This window comes from Equus quagga, chromosome 11, assembly GCF_021613505.1.
Source record: "Equus quagga isolate Etosha38 chromosome 11, UCLA_HA_Equagga_1.0, whole genome shotgun sequence".
Taxonomy (NCBI): Eukaryota; Metazoa; Chordata; class Mammalia; order Perissodactyla; family Equidae; genus Equus; species Equus quagga.
The window spans coordinates 83,861,420-83,882,029 of record NC_060277.1 but is presented as its reverse complement, the minus strand read 5'-3'; the positions used below and the strand labels follow the sequence as shown (position 1 = coordinate 83,882,029).

Sequence of the window (20,610 nt, the reverse complement as noted above, 5' to 3'; positions counted from 1 at the left end):
TCCAAAGGCTGAACTCAGCACTGAGACCTCCTCCCTCTAGCCTCCATTTGGTTTCCAGAACACTGGCAAACAAGCCCTAACCTTCCAGGATACTGGAAGTTTCCTCTGAGGAATGTGAACACCCTGAAGAAAGTCCCAAAGATGTTGACATGGGCTTCCTCTACAAAGACTGAGGCATATGAATCCGCAGGCAAGCAGAAAGGGGGTCACTTCACCTCGGCCCTCAGGGCTTCCAATCAGCTCCCTGCTTGTTAATACAAGGAAGACAATCAAGGACTACTGAACCACCAAGGATGACCAGACACCTGACAAAGCCTCTAACATGAAAGACAGTAGCTAAATGAACTAACCAAAAGACAATTTGGAGGAAAATGACTATGCGAAGGGAAGAAAACTAAAAAAAGAAAACAAAAACTATCATTAAAATCCTCAGAGAGATAAGAGAAGACCTTGCATCTGAAAAACAAGTACTACAAGAAGCTATACAAAACAGAAACCAAGAACAAAAAAAGAGGTCTTAGTGATATAATTGTAGAGAGAAAAAACTGAATACATGGGTTGAGCAAAAAAGACAGATGGAAAACAGAATTTTTTTTTTTCATTAGAGAACTATTATAAGAGTTCTAATATCCAAATATGGAGAGTTATAGAAAAACTAAAAACTAAGAAGAAGGAATCATCAATGAAATAATACAAGAGAATTTCCCACCATGGAAGGTTTTCTGGTTGAAAGGGCCCTCCCCAAGCACCCCGTACAATGAAGGGGTATAAGAAGCACTAAGGCACATCGTTAGGAAATTACAGAACAATGAAAATAAAGAGATGATTCTTCAACTTTTCTGAGAATGAAACATCTGTCACATGTCACATAAAAAGGATCAGGAATCAGAAAGACTTCTCAATAGCCTCTGGAGGCTGGAAGTCAACAAAGCAATGCCTTTGAAGTTGTGAAGGAAAACGTAACTCCAACCTTTGAATTTGATACTCATTTAAACTATTACACTTACACAGTAAGCTGAAAAAGCAATGGGTGTAGACAGAAGAAAAACAGAAGCAGATATGTCTCCAGAAAGAGTATCTTCAGGAAAACAAAAACCATTTAAACTAATAAGATCACCTGATAAGACTAACCTTGTAGAAAACAGGAGGCTACTGGAAGATGTGGGAAGAATTAGGAATGCATGAAAGAAAAGTAACCAAGTGAAAAAAGGTAAAACTAAACAGAGGGAAAATAAAACTAACCAAAGGAAAAACAAAACTAAAGGAAAGTTAATGACATTCAGTGACCATGCTCTGCTGTGAATAATGTCTGAATATAAACACTGAATGTTCAAATAAATGTTGAATTTGATTTAACCAAATGGTTTTTAAACTATATTAGAAAAAGAGAGAAGAGACGGTGGTGCAAGAGAGCTAAATCCTCATTTACCATTTATCGAAAATAGACAACGTCAAAAATGAACGAATCAAAGGATAATATAATACATATTCATTTATAAACACGGAGGTTTGTAAATGTCAGACAAATCAAATTTTCGTTGTTTTAGAGTGGAAAGTGTCTCCATCTGAAGAGAACCTGGAAATGGGAAGAGGTGGGCAAAGAACTCGGCTTGTAGCCTAAAAAAATTATGTAACTTTTTAAATGAAGTATACGTGTTACTTTGATATAAACTTAAAAAGCATGTTGCAAAATATCTGCACTTTGTCTCTCTCATCATTGAGTTTTAAACAAAGTCCCAGAAATAGTACTCAGGTGACTATTTTTTTTGAGGAAGATTAGCCCTGAGGTAACATCTGCCGCCAATCCTCCTCTTTTTCACTGAGGAAGACTGGCCCTGAGCTAACATCCATGCCCATCTTCTTCTACTTTATACGTGGGGTGCCTGCCACAGCATGGCTTGATAAGCAGTGTGTAGGTCCACACCTGGGATCCGAACTGGTGAACCCCCAGGCTGCCGAAGTGGAGTGTGCAAACTTAACTGCTGCACCACCAAGCCAGGCCCTCAGGTGACTATTTTTAATCATCAGGTGAGTATTTAAATTTATAAGCCAAGTATATGCCAGGCCCCTTGAGACACTGTAAACCTGGTCAGATTGCTGAGGGTCAGGAGAGACTGGAAGTATAGACAAAGATTATTTTTAGGAAGCAGCAGCGGGAACTGCTTCTACAAGACAGGTGAGCACGAGTGTGGAAGTCACTGAAAATCCTCAGAATAGTAGATTTGGGAATTAGGAAGGACCAGAACATACCATACCATGAAACTGAAACACAATCAGCAGCACAAAAAGGAGGAATAGTCGCCTGCAGATACAGTCCACTTGCCACCACTAAGTTCTCCAAGACACTGCTAAGAGGCCTTTAGAAATACCCTGACACAATCCAGGTGTAGCATCCAATAATAAAGGAGAGCCAAATTTGTTCAACTTAACTGTCTGAAGTAGAAAGGATTAACAGAAGACTGTAGCCTCCTAAAACAGGTTCAAACGTCCCAAATTGGCTGCAGTGAAGAGAAAAATAGCTGTTTAAGAGGGTAATATATCCTGGTTATTTCTTTTCTTTTTTTTTTTTTTTGAGGAAGATTAGCCCTGAGCTAACTGCTGCCAATCCTCCTCTTTTTGCTGAGGAAGGCTGGCCCTGAACTAACATCCATGCCCATCTTCCTCTACTTTATACATGGGACGCCTACCACAGCATGGTGTGCCAAGCAGTGCCATGTCCACACCCGGGATCCGAACCGGCAAACCCCGCTGAAGCAGAACATGCGCACTTAACCGCTGTGCCACCGGGCCGGCCCCAATCCTGGTTATTTCAACACCCTCAAGAGTCCAGATTTCCAAATGACCTAGAGAACAACAAACCAGCCAGAAATAAACCTTAATCCTTCTTTTCACCAGAGATAAAATCAGGAGAAACAGCAATAAGGATAGCATTTATTCTATCCCTACAAATTAGGTGGTCCAGGCTTGAGAAAAACAGAGTAAAAATACAGTTGAGAGTTCAGAGCATCCCTGTGGCCGGAACTTAACATCAGCCTGGGAAACCAGGTCACCGCCTACCCTTCAACAAACCTTAAGACCTTCCCAAACTTAGTCGAAACACAAAAGTCAGGGCAGAGCAGAAGGCAGTCTCCCACTACCAAATCATGCAGTCCACCTTCCCACATTTAGGGAAGTCACAGGGATCAGGATATCCAGAATACAATAAATAAGCTTTGCCCTGGGAAAAATCATCTTCATGATCACAATATCTCCCCTGTGACAAGTATGAGATTTTAAGGCCCGTGGCCTTCATAGCCCAGGGTACATACCACCATTTAGGTAGGCTTCTAATGTAAACTTTCACCTAAAAGTTCCATAACGTAGCATAAAATTAAATCAAACATCCTGAACTCTTGAGAGGACTGGTAGTCTGAAAGTTCCCCAAACCACATGTTGAAAGACACAAGGGTCGGAGAAGTGACCTGTCCCAGTTTGCACCAGAATTCTTTTTAAACTTTTTTTTTTTCTTTTTTGAGGAAGATTAGCCCTCAGCTAACTACTGCCAGTCCTCCTCTTTTTGCTGAGGAAGCCTGGCCCTGAGCTAACATCCGTGCCCATCTTCCTCTACTTTATATGTGGGATGCCTACCACAGTATGGCGTGCCAAGCGGTGCCATGTCCGCACCCGGGATCCAAAACAGCGAACCCGGGGCTGCTGAGAAGTGGAACGTGTGAACTTAACCGCTGCGCCACTGGGCCGGCCCCCAGAATTCTTTTCTTAAAGATTCTATTTTTCCCTTTTCTCCCCAAAGCCCCCTGGTACATAGTTGTATATTTTAGTTGTGGGTCCTTCTAGATGTGGCATGTGGGACGTCGCCTCAGCATGGCCTGATGAGCGGTGCCATGTCTGCACCCAGGATCCAAACCGGGGAAACCCTGGGCCACCTGAAGTGGAGCGCGTAAACTTAACCACTCGGCCTCTGGCCGGCCCCTGCACCAGAATTCTTCATCTACATATCACACACCTCCACAATGATGTCTTGCGCTATGCCCGGAAACTGCCTTTCCTCTGGCTTTGGAAAAGAACACGCGGCCTGTGAGGAGCCTATTAGCATGTGATAACTCAGATTCTGTTTTGCGGCCTGCTAGAAACTATAGACTTTTCTTTCATAAGTGTTGAAATCAGATGCATAGCTTCTGAGTGTGAATCACAGGTAACTGTAATAATAACAAAAACAATAACAATGATAATAATAGTAGTAACACATGTAATACGTACTATATGGCAGGCACTGTTCTAAGCCTTTTACAAATGATAACCAATTTAATTTTCATAACTCCCCTATGAGGTAGGTACTATTGTTATCTCCATCTTTACAGATGTGGAAACTGAGGCACGGAAAGGTTAAGTAAATTTCAGTGTCACACTGTATTTGTGGATTCCAGCCCAATTCCACTTGATGAATGAATCCTCAAACACTTAGACTGACCTGCCTATCTCTCTCTCTCTTTCTTTCTTTCAATCATTCAACAAACATTTGCCACATTCCCACTGTTGGGGCTATATGGGTGGTAGGATGTATAAGACTCAATCCTGACTCCAAAGAACCCCGAGGCTAGGAGGAAGATAAGGCAAATTAAAGTGAAAAAACTGTGAAATTTTCCCTGACTTTCCTCCTTACCTCTCATCTCAAGTCAGAATTCCCAGCCACTAGCCTGTAATGGTTCCTTGAAGCAGGGGGCCTCAGCCAAGGATGGCTCCTTCCCAATCCCGGCTGCTCTACAGAAATAAGAGATTACTTTTTCAGAGGGAATTGGGGCAGGCTCCCTGGAAGGGATGACATTTGAGACAAGTTCTGAGTGGGGAGATGTAATATGACAGTATTTATGAAGGGAGAATAAAAGATCTGCAAAGAAATACCAGATAAACAGATTGGGTGGGAGGTTAAGGGAGGGTTATTTATGTGTGCTATTTATCAAGAAACCTATTTATGTGTTATTAAAATAAATGTTCAGGAATGAAATAAAAGGGGGGTAAGATCTGGTTATGCAAAGATGGGCAAGGCAGGCCATGAGGAATCTGTCCTACCTAAATACAGCACATGTTGTTCCTAGAGCTGGGAGGTGAGAGGTACCTGTTCGTGGAGAACAGGCTCAGAAAGGAACGTTAAGGTGTGATAGTAAGGAACTCTGAATGCTAGATTTCCCAGCTTAGGCTTTGGTTGTTACACAACGGAGTCTTTTGAAGGTTTCTGAGCAGGAAAATTAGAGGTTATAGAAAAATTAACCTGCCCACGGTACTAAGGACAGTTTGAGAGAGAAAGGAAACAAAGAGCTATCAGTTAGGAGATTAACCAAGAGATAGGGGGAGAAAGAGCCCTGTGGAAGCCCGTAAATGTGGCCAAAAAGATGGGTCGAGGTCAGGGCACTACACTTAGAAGGGCTCCACATCTGGTTTAATACTCTGCTATCAACATTGTGAAATTCTTGATAATTTTTAATAGGGAGCTCTCATTTCCATTTTACATCAGGCCCACAAATTACCCAGCCATGGGAGGAAAGATGATGAAGTGCATTTTGGATACATGGAGCAAGAGCACTACTTAATAAGAAGAAAACAACCAGGGCCAGCCCGGTGGTGCAGCCGTTAAGTTTGCACGTTCTGCTTCTCAGTGGCCCATGATTCGCCTGTTCAGATCCTGGGTGCGGACATGGCGCTGCTTGGCAAAAGCCATGCTACGGTAGGCGTCCCATGTATAAAGTAGAGAAAGATAGGCATGGATGTTAGCTCAAGGCCAGTCTTCCTCAGCAAAAAGAGGAGCATTGGCAGCAGTTAGTGCAGGGCTAATCTTCCTCAAAAAAACCAAAACCAAAACCAAAACAAACGAAAAAAATCAATACCATTTACAAGTGGTAAATACTTCACATTTTCCTGCCACTCACATTTCTCCCTGCTCTACATAATCTATAACATCAATAAATTAATTCTTTTTATAAGTGGAAGGAGTAAAATCATAACATTTTCTTTTAAAACCCCAAAGCCTTGCTACTATCTCCATTTTTCCAAACAAGGAGTCGACAAATAATAAAGGTACATGACTTAAAGTTACCAAGGGAACAGACTGAATAATTAGAAATTGTTGCATAAATATAATAAAAGGATAGAAGGGGCTGGTCCGGTGGCGCAGTGGTTAAGTCCGCACGTTTCGCTTCGGCGGTCCAGGGTTCGTCGTTCGGATCTCTGGTGCGGACATGGCACTGCTTGACAAGCCATGCTGTGGTGGGCGTCCCACATATAAAGTAGACGAAGATGGGCATGGATGTCAGCTCAGGGCCAGTCTTCCTCAGCAAAAAGAGGAGGATTGGCAGCAGATGTTAGCTCAGGGTTAATCTTCCTCAAAAATAAAAAGGATAGAAGAGGGAAGACACCATGGTGGAGAATATCAGCTAAATCCTTAGTATAAATACCAGCACAAACATAATATTTATTGAGGTAACTACGAAGAAACAACTAATAGAGTTTTAAAAGTAGTACTCCTGGGGAGAGGGAATGCAGCAGGGTGAGAAAAGGTGGATCAGGGGAGTATTTTTCAGGTTGAGCGCTTCTATATGATGTTTTTTTGTTTTTCGCTTTTTTTTAAAGATTTTATTTTTCCTTTTTCTCCCCAAAGTCCCCCAGTGCATAGTTGTGTACTTTTAGTTGTGGATCCTTCTAGTTGTGGCATGTGGGATGCCGCCCCAGCATGGCCTGATGAGCAGCGTCATGTCCGCACCCTGGATCTGAACTGGCAAAACTCCGGGCCGCCAAAGCGGAGCACACGAACTTAACTGCTGTGCCCCAGGGCCAGCCCCTGTATGATGTTTTTAAAACCACACGTGCATAATGTTACTTTAATAAAAATAAAAATATATTGGGAAAAAAACAAAAACAAAAAGCAAGGTCTAGGAGAGAACACAAAAGAAGACTGTCCCTAGCACAGATTATACTGCAGTCTAGTTTCCCATTTTCAGGGAAATCTAACAATACAGTTCATGAGACACACCTGAAAAGGAGTGAAAAATCCCTCTGAAATCATAACTACTCAGTTCAGGAAAGTAAATTATAAACTCCCAGCCTTTTGGGAAATAATCTTTCACACTCAGCAAACTGAAGACAGTCTCTTAAATTCTTTACCCCCTTTTATCCTCTGCCCTGGGTGCATCCCTTTGCTCAATCTTCCCCAGATACCTCTTCTTTGGTTCAAACTTTGGTAACAATTATGTACAAAAACAGCCCTCTAGCATCAATAGAGAAGTACACTGCATTCTGCTACACAACTTGGTACTTGGTGAACGACCACACAAGCAGTAACGTATGTCAAGATATACGTACTATGGTTTAAAATAGGATGAAACAACAGAAAGCGCAAACGCACTCCCCCACTACCACAAACTACGCAGTCCAGTTTCTCACATTCCCTTATATTCCAGACACTCAACGCATACTGTCACTCTTCATGCAAGCTCTAGATCGTCACTTAACGAAATAAAGACTTCTCCAAACTGTAAATGCCAGATAATAGCGTTTTGGATACTGGAACATTTGCAATAATCATACTGTATGTACAATGTGAACAAGATCAGCAGACACTGCACTTATTTACATACTCCAAACACCTGAAAAAGTGACGTCATTCTATAGTTCCTGACAAATCTATCTGCGGTTTTTATGGATGTAGTAGGCTGAATAATAGCTCACCAAAAATGTCCATGTCCTAATTCTTGAACCTGTGACTATGTTACCTTGCTTTGTGGCAAAAGAGATTTTGCAGATGTGATTAAGAATTTGAAATAGAGTGAGCATCTCAAATTATCCAGATAGGCCTAGTATAATCACAGTCCTTTATAATTAAGGAAGCAGGAAGACCAGAGGAAGAGGTCTAAGGACAGAAGAGACGTCAACAGAAACAAAATGCTAACTCACCAGACTTTGAAAGTGGAGTAACAAAACCTCAAGCAAGGAAATGCATACTGAGTGGCAGCCTCTTTAAGCCTAGAAAAGTTAAAAAGATGGCTCCTTAGAAAAAAAAAAAAAGGAGCCCTGAACTTCAAAGCTTCTGACTTGCAGAACAGCATAAGCATTTCACCTACTTCCTTAAAGTTATCAGATAATACTGTTAAAGAACAAGAGCAGTAGCCCGTAAGACAAAAGCAGGAGAAAGTATCTTCCATTATACATGCTAAACCAGGGGAAAGCGCGAACGCAGTCCCCCACTACCACAAATTATGCAGTCGAGTTTCCCACATTTGGGGAAATCGCAGGGGTCAGCACATCCGGAGTGCAATGGATAAGCCTCGCCCTGGGAAAACCACCTTCGTGATCATGGTATCTCCCCTGCCAGGTAAGTATGAGTTGTTGGCATCGCCTGGCACCTCACCCTCAGATTCAAATCACTCTAAAGATAGGATCACTTTTCTCATGCATTCTACCGACCCTCATACTTCAAGAATAAAGAGTCTCCAAACTATAAATACCATGCAGCATATTTTGTATACCTCGATATTGCCAAAACCTTAGGAAATATATGCCTAGTGTGAGCACGACCAGCAGTCACTGCGCTTATCTACATATTCCACACCCCTTTTCTTTGCGGATCTGATTTAGCACGTCCTTTTCCTAGCATAGTTACAGCGGTGCTGTTCAAACAAAACTAAAGGTAAAGATGCTCTAAAAATACATAAATTAGTTCCTTCCTTCAAGAGCTTGGAGCTAAATGACGTCACTGTGATGTCTGGCACATTTCAGCAAGCTGCTATCCACGTAACCGAAAGAGCAAGTTTGAAAAGATGAAATTTGGCAAAACTACACTTGAAAATCCAGTCCACGTATTGCTAAAAATAGACTGTCGGTTCAAACCTTTGAGCACAAGCACAAAATATGCTCTCTTTCAAATATGCAGCAAATGATCACCCTTATGTGAAAGATCAGTTGCACAAAAGCTAATTCTAATTTTGAACCGAGACAACTAGGGGAAAGCTCACACAGTACGCCCTCTGCACACACACACATTTGGAGAAGTCCCAGGGGTCCGCACAGGAGGAGTGTGATGACGGCCTTCACCAGTGGAAACTACCTCCGGGATCAGAGTGTTTCCTCTCCCAAGCAAGAATAAGCTGTGTTTCCATTTATCCTTAAACCCTCCCGTGCTCAATACTGCATCCACAGGATCATCCATTTGCTTTTTCATGGGTGTCTCAGAAATCCAGAATAAGACTACTGCAGAATCCATCCTGAAAGACTCCTGATCCCTGCTAGACTCCTATTAGACTCCTCATCAGAGCAAATCCTGTCTCAGGCAATAGTTAATAACTCACATATTCCACATGCACATAATAAATATTATCAGTCTTCTCAATCCTCTCCTTCCTTCTTCACCGTACATTAGAATTGGAGTTTCCAAGTTTAACTGTTCCTCAGTGGTCTCTCCAAGATCAAACTAGAACTACCCTATTTCTCAAGTCTTTCTGTCTTGCAGAATGACTTCTGGTGTTCTCTCCTGTCCCAAAATAAATTAGCCAGAGTTTTGTATCTTTAAAACAGGAGAAATAATGCTGTTATAGAGAAAAAAAATACAGGGGCAGAGGGAGGAAGGGACTCTAACAGAGAGGTGCAACTATTCCTGAAGTCTGACCTTTTGTCAGTCTACCAGTTTGATATATATAGACTTTCTCCCTCTAAAGAAGTATTATGTAGTTTGTGTATATACATATATATATATATACACACACAGATACAAATAAACATACATATATGTATTTATAATCTCTAAACGAAATATCTACATTTTGTTTTGTGAAATAAAAGTTAAGATAACTTGAAATCTGGTTGGGAACCACTCAGATAAGGGAAAAAGGTGATATCTACGAACTAGACTATTGTTACCATCAAAGGATTCAAATTCAAAATGCCATTTTCAGAAGATTCGTGACTAGCAGTGCTTTCTTAAACAAATAACACAGAGCCCTTAAAGAAGCCATAGTCTTCACAAGGCTAATTTCAATATTCACAAGAACTTCATTGTTATTGGCTTATCAAAAAATTTGTCCAAGACGGTCTGCCTTAGGGCAAAAAGGTAATCGTCCTTCACCCTCTTGTAGCTCAAGGAGGTTAAAGAAAACATTAGTGCTATAATCCTCACAGAAGCCCTGCAGACCCTAATAACTTTTTAGGAGAGCCACAACATTTCTTTCATTAGAAAAATATAAGGAACTGTATGTTTCTTATGTATGTTAAATACTAACAGAAGTTAGCACATAAAAAGTGCAGAAGCTGCTGCTTCTGCTGCCTTTTTTTTTTTTTTTGAGAAAGATTAGGCCTGAACTAACATCTGTGCCCATCTTCCTCTACTTTATATGTGGGACGCCTACCACAGCATGGCTTGCCAAGCGGTCATGTCTGCACCGGGGATCCCAACCAGCGAACCCCAGGCTGCCAAAGCGGAACATGCGAACTTAACCACTGAACCACCGGGCCGGCCCCAGAAACTTCTTAGGCCATGTTATAAAGGTTGCAAAACTCTGTTGCCAAAAGCAGACAAAGAAGACATAATACTCTCACAGATTAATCTCATTCATAAACAAAAATGCAAACTCAACTAAATCTATAAAGTCCTTATGAACTGATTAAGAGAACATACACAATAACTAACTAAATAACTAACTAACCCAATAAACTAGGTTTTATACCAGGAATATAGGACATAAGTACATCAAAGTATATAATAAAGGTAGCATTCCAAATAGGTGGGGAAAAATTGATTACCCCAAAAAGAGTGCTTAGAAAATTGGCTCACCACTGGAAAGAAAGAAAAAATTGCTTCCTTACTCCTATTTTACATTTAAAAAATCAGATAGATTAAAATAGCAAAATTAAATTGTAAGCCATATGTAGAAAAAATACAGATGATTATGTTTATAATTTTGAAAAAAAAAGACTTTCTAAGCATGTTACCAAAGACAGAATTAAATACAAACTTTGACTGGATTTGCATACACAAAACCTCAATAAAGTGGAAAACTTTATAAAGTTTAAATTAACATGATGGGGCTGGCCCAGTGGCGCAGTGGTTAAGTTTGCACATTCTGCTTCGGCGGCCCGGGGTTGCCAGTTTGGTTCCCAGGGTGGACGTGGCACTGCTTGGCAAGCCATGCTGTGGCAGGCATCCCACATATAAAGCAGACGAAGATGGGCACAGATGTGAGCTCAGGGCCAGTCTTCCTCAGCAAAAAGAGGAGGATTGGCTGTAGATGTTAGCTGAGGGCTAATCTTCCTCAAAAAAAAAAAAAAAAATACACATGACAAAGTGGGAAGATATTTACAATATAGCAATTAGGCAAATATCCTGTATGATAGAATATGCATATGAGAGAGGGTAGGCAGCATACGGACTAAGAGCGTAAGTTTTTTGTTTTGTTTTGTTTTGTTTTAAGGATTTTATTTTTCCTTTTTCTCCCAAAGCCCCCTGGTACATAGTTGTGTATTTTTAGTGGGTCCTTTTAGTTGTGGCATGTGGGATGCTGCCTCAGTATGGCTCGATGAGCGGTGCCATGTCCATGCCCAGGATTCAAACTGGTCAAACCCTGGGCTGTTGAAACAGAACACGTGAACTTAACCACTCTGCAACAGGGCCAGCCCCTAGAGCGTGAATTTTGATGTCAGACGAAGCTGAGCAGAATACCTGGCCCATAGTAAGCACAATAAATATTAGTTATTGTTTCTGATAATAAAAAGACATTGACGTATTACAGATACATATTTTAAATTAAAAGCAGCCCTGTTAAAAAGTGGGAAAGGATGTATACCCATGTTCATAGCAGCATTACTCACAACAGCTAAGAGGTGGAAGCAACCCAAGCGTCCATCCACAGATGAACAGATAAACACAATGAGGTGGTATATACATACAATGGAATATTATTCAGCCTTAAAAAGGGAGGACATTCTGACATGCTGCAACATGGATGAACCTTGAGGACGTTACACTAAGTGAAATAAATCAGTCACAAAAAGGCAAATACTATATGACTCCACTTATAAAAGGCATCAAGAATAGTCAGACTCATAGAAGCAGAAAGTAGAATGGTGGTTGCCAGTGGCTGGGGGAAAGGGAAATCTGGAGTTCTTGTTTAACGATTACAGAGTTTCATGTTTGCAAGATAAAGTTCTGGAGATCGGTTGCACAGAATTGTGAATATAATTAACACTACTGAAACGTACACTTAAAAATGGTTAAGATGGTACATTTTACGTTATGTGCATTTTATCACTACTAACAATTAAAAGTGGGCAAAAGATATGAGATAGTTACAATGATATATTTGGCCAATAAAATTACATGAAAAGATTTTTAACCTCTCTTAGTAATAAAAGACAATAACCATTTAAAGTCAGTTATACTTCAATAAAAAAAGAAAAAAAAAACATTTAAAGACTGCTTTAAGGGCTAGTGCTGGGGTGGGGGTAGGAAAACCAGCCCTCATACACTGTTAGTAGTGTTAATTGGTGCAAATATTTGGCAATATGACTTAAAATGAAAATGTGCATACTCTTTGATCCAGGAATTCTACTTCCAGAAATGTATTCTGAGAGAGAGAGAGACTGAGCTCACTACTTCATTACAGCAAAAAACTGGAAATAATTCAACTGTCCAATTATAGGTTACCGATTAGAAAGACTGCCCTTAGGACAGAATAGTATGCAATCATTAAACTTAATTTTCAAATAATTTTTAATCACATGGGAGAAAGCTTTTGGCAAAATATTAAGCGAAAAACAAGATACACAAATTTCTTCATAATTTAATCAGAAGTATGTAAAATAAATAAATTATATGAACTTGTAGAAAGATTAAAATAAACCAAAATGTTAATATTATCTTTGAGTTGAAGAAAAAGTTTATGAATCAGTTTTATTTTCTTCTTTATATTTTCTGTATTTTATTTGTTTTCTACAAGTACATATTTTCTACCATATTTAAGAGTACAAAATAGAAAAACATAGGGAAAGAGAAGCAGGTCAATTATCTAATCATCTATTTTTTTAACAAATATCTGCTGAGCACTTACTGTAGCCTTACAATGGGTCAGGGGCTCTAGGAAAACAACAGTGAGTAAAGCCCACATGGTCCACACTCTACTGAAGCTTTCCGTTTAGCTGGGGAGACATATGTTAAATAAATGACCACACGAAGGATCTGGTGCTATGAGAGCCTTAAAGGGGAGACTTTACCTAGTTTTGAGGGGGTTTCTTGGAGGTAGAGGTTCAGGGTCAGAGAAGGGGTCAATGAAGGATAAACAGTAGCTAACAGGGTGAAGCAGGGAGAATTAATATTATAGCCACGTGCAAAGGCTCTGTTGTGGGGTAAAGTCTGGCACACACAAGGAATAAGGGGCCAGAGTGGCTGAAGTGTAGACTAAACGGGAGGGAGGAAAAGGATGCTGCTAAAGAGGTAAACGGGAGTCAGACCATGCAAGGCTTTTTGTAAACCTTAAGAAATTTGGTCTCTATCCTAAAAGCAAAATACGGAGTGACAAGAACTGAAACGTACTTGCTGCAGCACTGAAGAACAGACTAGAGGGGAGATGACAAGATGCAGAGACTACTAAAAGGCTCTTGCAGTACCTATATGAGAAATGGTGGGAGCTTGGTCTAGGGAGGGAGACATGAACATAATCTAAATATTTTAGAGAGAAAATTGATAGGATTTGTGGATACATTGAACACAGGGAGTGAAAGGGGAAGAGGTATTGAGGATGATTCCTAGGTTTCTGGTTTGTGCAGATGGAAGGATGGATATTCAGTTCTTGGAAGCAGGGAATGCAGGAAGAGGACAAGGCTGGCAGTGGGCTGAAGATAATGAGTTAGGTTTAAGATAGGCTGAATTGGAAACTTTTTTTATTATCATTTTTATTATTGTCAAGGAGGCAATTAGGTATTTGCATATGGAAGTCAGAGAACAGGTCAGGGCTAGAAACATAAATTTAAGAATCACTGGCATATAGTCACTGAACCATGAATGTGAATCAGGTAGCAGAGAGAAAGACAGAGAGGGAGAGAATGAGGGAGAACAAGAGAGGAAAGAACAAATCAGAGTAGTCAGCTCTGCTATAGGGGCCTTAAAAGAACTCTAACATTTCATGCCCGGAGCATGAGCTTGCAAGGGAGACACAAAAGCCAGATGGGCAGGAAGGAAATCAGGAATGTGACATCACAGAAGTCAAGTGAGAAGAATGTTTCAAGAAAGTCTGCGGACAACAAATATATATTGAACTTCTACTATGTATAAGGCCTTGTGCAATTGATATTGCTACTCCAGATATATATGTTTGAGGCCTTAAGCCTTATCATAACCACGTCTAAAGCTAAGCTTTGATTTGGGGTTTTTTCTCAGTCCAAGCAGCATTCATTTCTCTCTCCTAATCCCTAATCCCCTTGAACATGCAAGGTCACCATTTTTAAAAGTTCTATGTTCTTAGACTAAAAGAAAACAAACTTTTCCTCAACTATAACAGAAATATTCATATTACTCCTCTCCCACATCTCTAGAAAATAGCCCAGTCACCATGAAAATGTCTCCTTATTTAAACACTTAGATTAACTGCAGATATTGACAGCAATAGCTCATTCCTATCCTTAGAAAGGACAGGAAATGTAACACAAGTCAGAAATACCCAATAATGATCCTGAGTGATTATAGACACCACGAGGGCAGAGACTCTGTCTTGTTTGCCCTGTCATCCTGCACATTACTAGCATTTAATAAATATTTAATCTTGCCTAAGTGATCCAATCTTCGATGTGCTAATTTTAAATAGGGATCCCAGTAAACTGTTCACAGGATATTATAATCATCAAGTCAAATAAAATAAAATATATAAAAGCACTTTTATTTGGCACTTTACAACTGTAGGCATTAAAGAAAAAGTTTCACAGTATTAGCACTCTGCTGAGCTAGGTGTTCAACAAGGCTTTATTCAACTGCATACATATTAGAATATTTTAAAATGGAGAAAGAAACTAAGGTTTATTATACACCTTTTCTGTGATAAATATTTTATATCTGTTTATTTAATATTTCCAACAACCCCATGAAATATTATCTACTTGCAGGTGAGAAAACTCAGTAACTTACTGAAAGTTTCACAGTTGGTAACTTCCAGAGATGTGATATTAGCCCAAATTTGTATGACTTCACAGCTCATGCTCATTTGCCTATAGCAGTGCCTCTCAAACTTTTTCATCAAGTAACCCCAAATTACAAACGAAAATAAAAACATTCTCAGGAGGCTTTGGGAGACTACCGAAGGATCCAGTTTAAACTGGATCTTTCTTCAAAGTCTTATGTTCATCTTAAAATTTATTTTTGTATTTGCATTTTACTCTACACTTCATTAATGCTTGTTTAACAGAAAATGTTTTAAATGGTTTACCTGTTAAATCATTCAATTCTTCCCTCTCTAAAGAAAATATGTGAGAAGACCTGACACCATAGGAAGGTGCACCTTCCATAAAAATCCCATAGCTTTGTTTAGTTCTTGGTACCTGGCCTCAAAACCTGGATTGCAGTTGGAATATAGAGCAAATTGCATTAAAGAAATCTTAAGATGATGACGAAAACAATAATTATAAACAACCCAAGGGTCACAACACCAACACATATTGTATAGCTACAGAGTCGACTAGTTTCTTAACTCTCCACTGCCAATGAAACAAAATTCAAAACACGACCGATTCCATTCAGTTCGACCAAACTAACTGAAGAGCCATCGCTGAATATAACACCGTCTCTTCACCCAAGACTCTGGTTGCCTTATAAGGATAAGCACGAATTCTCCCTACGGACAACATTTATGCAATGCCCAACGTGCGCCCAGATGTGGATCATACCAGAAGTTAAGCAATGTACCGAGTGGCAAACAAACCACATTTTGACCAGTCCTACCAGACTTTCCTTGCCCTACCAAATGAAGGACAAATACTTCTTGCATTCCCCACCCCCCACCCCAAGAGAAGCTCAGAATTTGGGGGTAGCTCGGGGTGGAAAAATGGGTACCAGGTTTTAATTTGGGCTTTAAGAAAACTGTGTTCTGAGCTTCCATGTCCCTATCTTCCTCGCGGCATGGTTGTGAGCATTTGAAATGCGTGGTATTTGCTAGTGTGCTCAACATGTTTCCTCCCTCATATCTTATATACTTAAAGGGCTCTGATTTGCCCTTAAAAAATCTTTCTTAAGATTTAAGCAAGAAAGAAAAGCCAAGGCTAAGAATCATCGCACAAGGTAGGCAATGAATTACTCCCGTAAATAAAACATACTAGGCAAGGGAACACTTCGTAACCACCTTCCAAACCGCCTCTCAATTCCCTCCGAGTTCTCTATTTTAGAAGCGGTCCCTTCCCAACTCTGTACCAGAGCAGGACCTCTTGAGCAACCCAACCACTTCCTCTCAGGCCCGGGGGACCCCATGCCCAGCGCGACACGTGGACATTACTTGCTTACGTTTCCAGCTACTTCTTAAGTTAGGCGGGCCGTGAAGAACTAACGGTCTCATAAACCACCATGCTCCAGACTGCACTCGCGGGCTTCCGTGGGTGGGGGTGGCGATCTGGCGCCTAGTTCTTTCCGCGCGCTGGGGGGCCGGCCCACAATCCCTCGCGAGGGCGAGGACGGGAAACGCGAGGGGGGCAGGCGGGGGGACAGGGGGAGAGAAGAGCCAAGAGACTGGAACCCTCTAATGAGGACGCAGATTCTTCCTTTTAGACCATTCCATACCCGAAACCCGTAACTGCCTAGTGTGTATGTGTTACTCCCACTCGGGGATATCATTCTTATTAACAACCCTGAGGTTTCCACCCAACGGGCCAGGACGCAGGGGAGGAAATGTGGTGTGTAGGGTTCACTGGGCCTGGCTCTCCATCCTGTGGTCTCCATCCATCCATCCTTTTATTGTCAGGATGTACGTTTGATGGGTAAACCTTAAGTGCGATTTGGAAGAATCACAAAGGAAATGCTGTGGACCTGTGAAAACTTAATACGCTTCCACAGAGCCCCAAGGCCCAAGGCCGCATGCAGCCAGGCCTTAGACCCCGCCCCTTCCGCCTTACGTCTGACGTCACTCGGCGCGGCCGAGAGCGGGCGAGCCGGGTTTGGCTGCCCGGGTTTTAGCGGCTCTGGGTGTGCGCGGCTGCGCGCGTGGAGACCGGCTTTGAAATGCAGCGGGATTTAGGGAGTTTCCCTCTGTCCCCAGGGGTGCGGGTGAAGCTGGTGTCTGCAGGTTTCCAGACTGCTGAGGAACTCCTAGAGGTGAAACCCTCCGAGCTCAGCAAAGGTAACGACCCCCGACGGCAAGCCGAGGCGCACTGGCCGCCGTCTCTGCCGCCTTCATCTCCATCTCCATCTCCATCCTCCCGCCTTCAGGCTTCAGCCGGTCTCCGCCAGGTTCTGCTGCCGCCCGCCGCTGCGTTTACGACGTGAAACGGTTCCGTGACTCCACGTAAACATGGTTTGAATGGTTAGAACTGTGGTCTCGAAAACAGTTACTAATTGCTTTCTCTGCCAGTGCCTGCTGAATGCCCTGAGGATTATCTCGTTTATATTCTAAAGAACCTTCTCACGTGTATTATGTCCAATATAGATGGAGGAACTGATGCTTGGGGAAGTTAAATAACATTTCCTGATGCCTGGGCTAGGTAGTTATGGGGCCAAGATTGGACCCCAGACAAGCTGCCTTGTTTTCGCTGTTTCAAAATCCAAGGGGTGAGGATTAAATTTGAGAAATGCAGGATTCGAGATAGTGATGCGGGGTTGGTGAGCCAAGGAATCGAAAGAAAGATTTCTTGGACTCTCAAGGTCTGGCAGTAGTGCTCTTTTATTTAGAGAATGGTATGGAATAGCATGGGGACAGGACCCAGGGGCAGTAAAGAGCTGCTGCAGCCATGGGGACAGGACCCATGGGCAGTGAAGAGCTGCTGCCTTGAGTTGAGGGTTAGGGCTAAATTTACAAGGCACGGGTATGTGACTTATTTTACTGGAAAAAGGAAAGATGATGTAAAAAGTCATTAAATGATTTCAGTGCAGATGGGGTCTGGTTATTGTGCGGTCATATAACTTTAGATACGAATCTGGTCATATAGATCGGCATGTAGGTGAGGATGCTGGGCTTCTCTCCCTGGGGCAGCCCTAATTCATACCATAAAAATCCACCGGGTCACATAGATCTGCATGTAGGCCAGGTCACCTTGGGTTTCTCTACCTGGGGCAGCCTTAATCCACATCAATAGGACTAGAGATAGTAAGAGTGAGAAAGGGAATAGAATCCCCAGAACTTGGAGAAAGCAGTAGAAAGAAGACATCGCTTTTCTTATGTAATTCACTGAAAAAAAACAAAACCTCACATTCCAGAACACTAGATTGTTTGTTGGTGGGAACCACTGTATCCTGAGGTACAAAATGAAGCCGTCTGCGGTCAGTCTCACTGTGCACATTATACTACAGTTTGCCGAGAACTGTGCTATTAAGATAGAACAGAATTTTAAATCATTGCCCTTAACAATGAAAAATAAGGAGTTTCCAACTTGCCGCTCAAGAATAAATGTTATACACCCAATGTTAACTATTTGTTTTAAATCTTTCACTGCCGACTATGCTATATTGTTGGATAGGAATGAAACTGTGTAGTTGAGGAAGCATAAGTGTATTGTTTAAAATATTTGTGCTTCAAATAATTGTTCTCATTAAATAGTTTGGAGTGATACATGAATTTTTCATACTAGCGTTTCCATGAAAAATTTTTATTATGAATGATACATGCCTATGCACTTCTAAAGTTGCATCCCGTTTTAGTCCATTAAAGAGGCCATTTTCATTCTCTGCGAGAAAATAATTTGTATGCCTCAGACAGCAAGATAACTATGGCTTCTTAAGACCAAAAGGGATAGTAAAAGGACTGAGTGCTAGTACATTTTTATTTCTACCTCCTGAGATACTCTTGTAGGTACTCAGAAATGCTTTAGAGGTTTAGGTTTCTGAGGTAATAAAAAAATCTTTTAAGTATGTGGAGACTGAGAAAATATAAGTAAATGTCTTTATTAACTTGAGAAATTAAATAGTGAAAAGTTACATTTTTATGTTTCTCTTGACATCACTCTTGTTATCTAATAATTAAAATTAATGAGGACAACCTACTAGCATGTTCGACTGTGTTAAATCTCTAAAATCAGGTTTGTTTGTTTTTTTATTTTACTTTCAGAAGTTGGGATATCTAAAGAGGAAGCCTTAGAAACTCTGCAAATTGTAAGAAGAGAATGTCTCACAAATAAACCAAGATGTGTTGGTACAGCTGAGTCAGGCAAGAAGTGCACAGCACTGGAACTGCTTGAGCAGGAGCATACCCAGAACTTCATAATTACCTTCTGTTCAGCACTAGATAATATTCTTGGGGGCGGAGTACCCTTGACCAAAACAACAGAAATTTGTGGTGCACCAGGTGTTGGAAAAACACAATTATGGTAAAATAAAACGTTCCCCTCTTAAGGGTGGGCCTAGCTAACGTTTATGTAAGTAATAGAGTATTGTGCTGTGGTTGTACAGTCAGGAAACCAAAAAAGCCAGGTGTGTGCTCTTAATTGTGAGTGTGTGTACGCGTGCATCAAACAAAAATCAACCATTGGTGTTACTTAAGCACTCTATCTTGATAAATTGATAAAATTATTTTGATATCAAAAAAATGTTTCTTTTGGGGCTGGCCTGTGGCTGAGTGGTTAAGTTTGCACACTCTGCCTCTACCTCTTGGATCCTGGGCATGGACCTACACACCTTTCATCAAGCTGTGCTGCAGCGGCATCCCACATAGAAGAACTGTAATGACTTAAGACTAGAATATGCAACCATGTACTGGGGCTTTGGGGAGAAAAAAAGAGGAAGATTGGCAACAGATGTTAGGTCAGAGCCAGTCTTCCTCACCAAAAAAAAATTTCTTTTGCAACAGGGTAAGTAGTCATTAGAGTAAAAAGGCAATCTTTTACTTTTTTATATAATTAATTCCTGCGAATATATTTGAAAGTCAAATGTTTGAAAGTATATTTTTGTATAATAAGAAAGTTGTTCCTTTCCCAGAGGCCTAAAAACCACAAAATAATCTTTCATCATGGTTTTATAGGCATACCCTTCCCCTAATCCAAGCATCGATTGATTCAAATATATTTGGAGCCATGGAAAGTCACCCACCTTTGTTGCCTTGGGGTGTATATTTGCATTTATAAAACATTTAGTGGCACCTAATGGGTGCTGATCTGGAGTCTGAAAAACATTGTCTTAGATGATCATGATAATGATTTGGTCATTTGACTTTCTCTTGACAGTATGCAGTTGGCAGTAGATGTGCAGATACCAGAATGTTTTGGAGGAGTGGAAGGTGAAGCAGTATTTATTGATACAGAAGGAAGTTTTATGGTTGATAGAGTGGTAGACATTGCTAATGCCTGCATTCAGCACCTTCAGCTTATAGCAGGAACACATTTGGGAGAGGGTAAGTTAGCAAGTGATTCTGTTTTTTCTGTATAATAAAAGTAATTTGCATTTGTATCCATCTCAAGCCT

The 20,610-nt window shown here is 41.0% G+C and overlaps 1 protein-coding gene and 2 non-coding genes across 4 annotated transcripts in view; 1 reads left to right on the top strand and 2 right to left on the bottom strand.

The window, feature by feature from the left end:
- Window positions 1–3,106: 3,106 nt before the first annotated feature.
- On the bottom strand, window positions 3,107–3,266 carry LOC124248010 (U1 spliceosomal RNA). Its single transcript, XR_006890896.1, has one exon. It is a non-coding gene; the product is annotated as a U1 spliceosomal RNA (small nuclear RNA).
- A 4,937-nt stretch (window positions 3,267–8,203) lies between these two features.
- On the bottom strand, window positions 8,204–8,367 carry LOC124248054 (U1 spliceosomal RNA). The gene has a single exon (XR_006890935.1). It is a non-coding gene; the product is annotated as a U1 spliceosomal RNA (small nuclear RNA).
- Window positions 8,368–17,160: 8,793 nt separating this feature from the next.
- The window catches only part of RAD51C (RAD51 paralog C), a 29,091-nt gene continuing 25,641 nt past the window's right edge, over window positions 17,161–20,610 (top strand). For both annotated transcript variants that reach the window (XM_046674483.1, XM_046674482.1), the window contains exons 1-3: window positions 17,161–17,342; window positions 19,263–19,521; window positions 20,374–20,540. In XM_046674483.1, coding sequence (XP_046530439.1) covers window positions 17,225–17,342; window positions 19,263–19,521; window positions 20,374–20,540 — 544 coding nt within the window. In that variant the 5' untranslated portion in view covers window positions 17,161–17,224. The remainder of the gene's footprint in view (window positions 17,343–19,262; window positions 19,522–20,373; window positions 20,541–20,610) is intronic.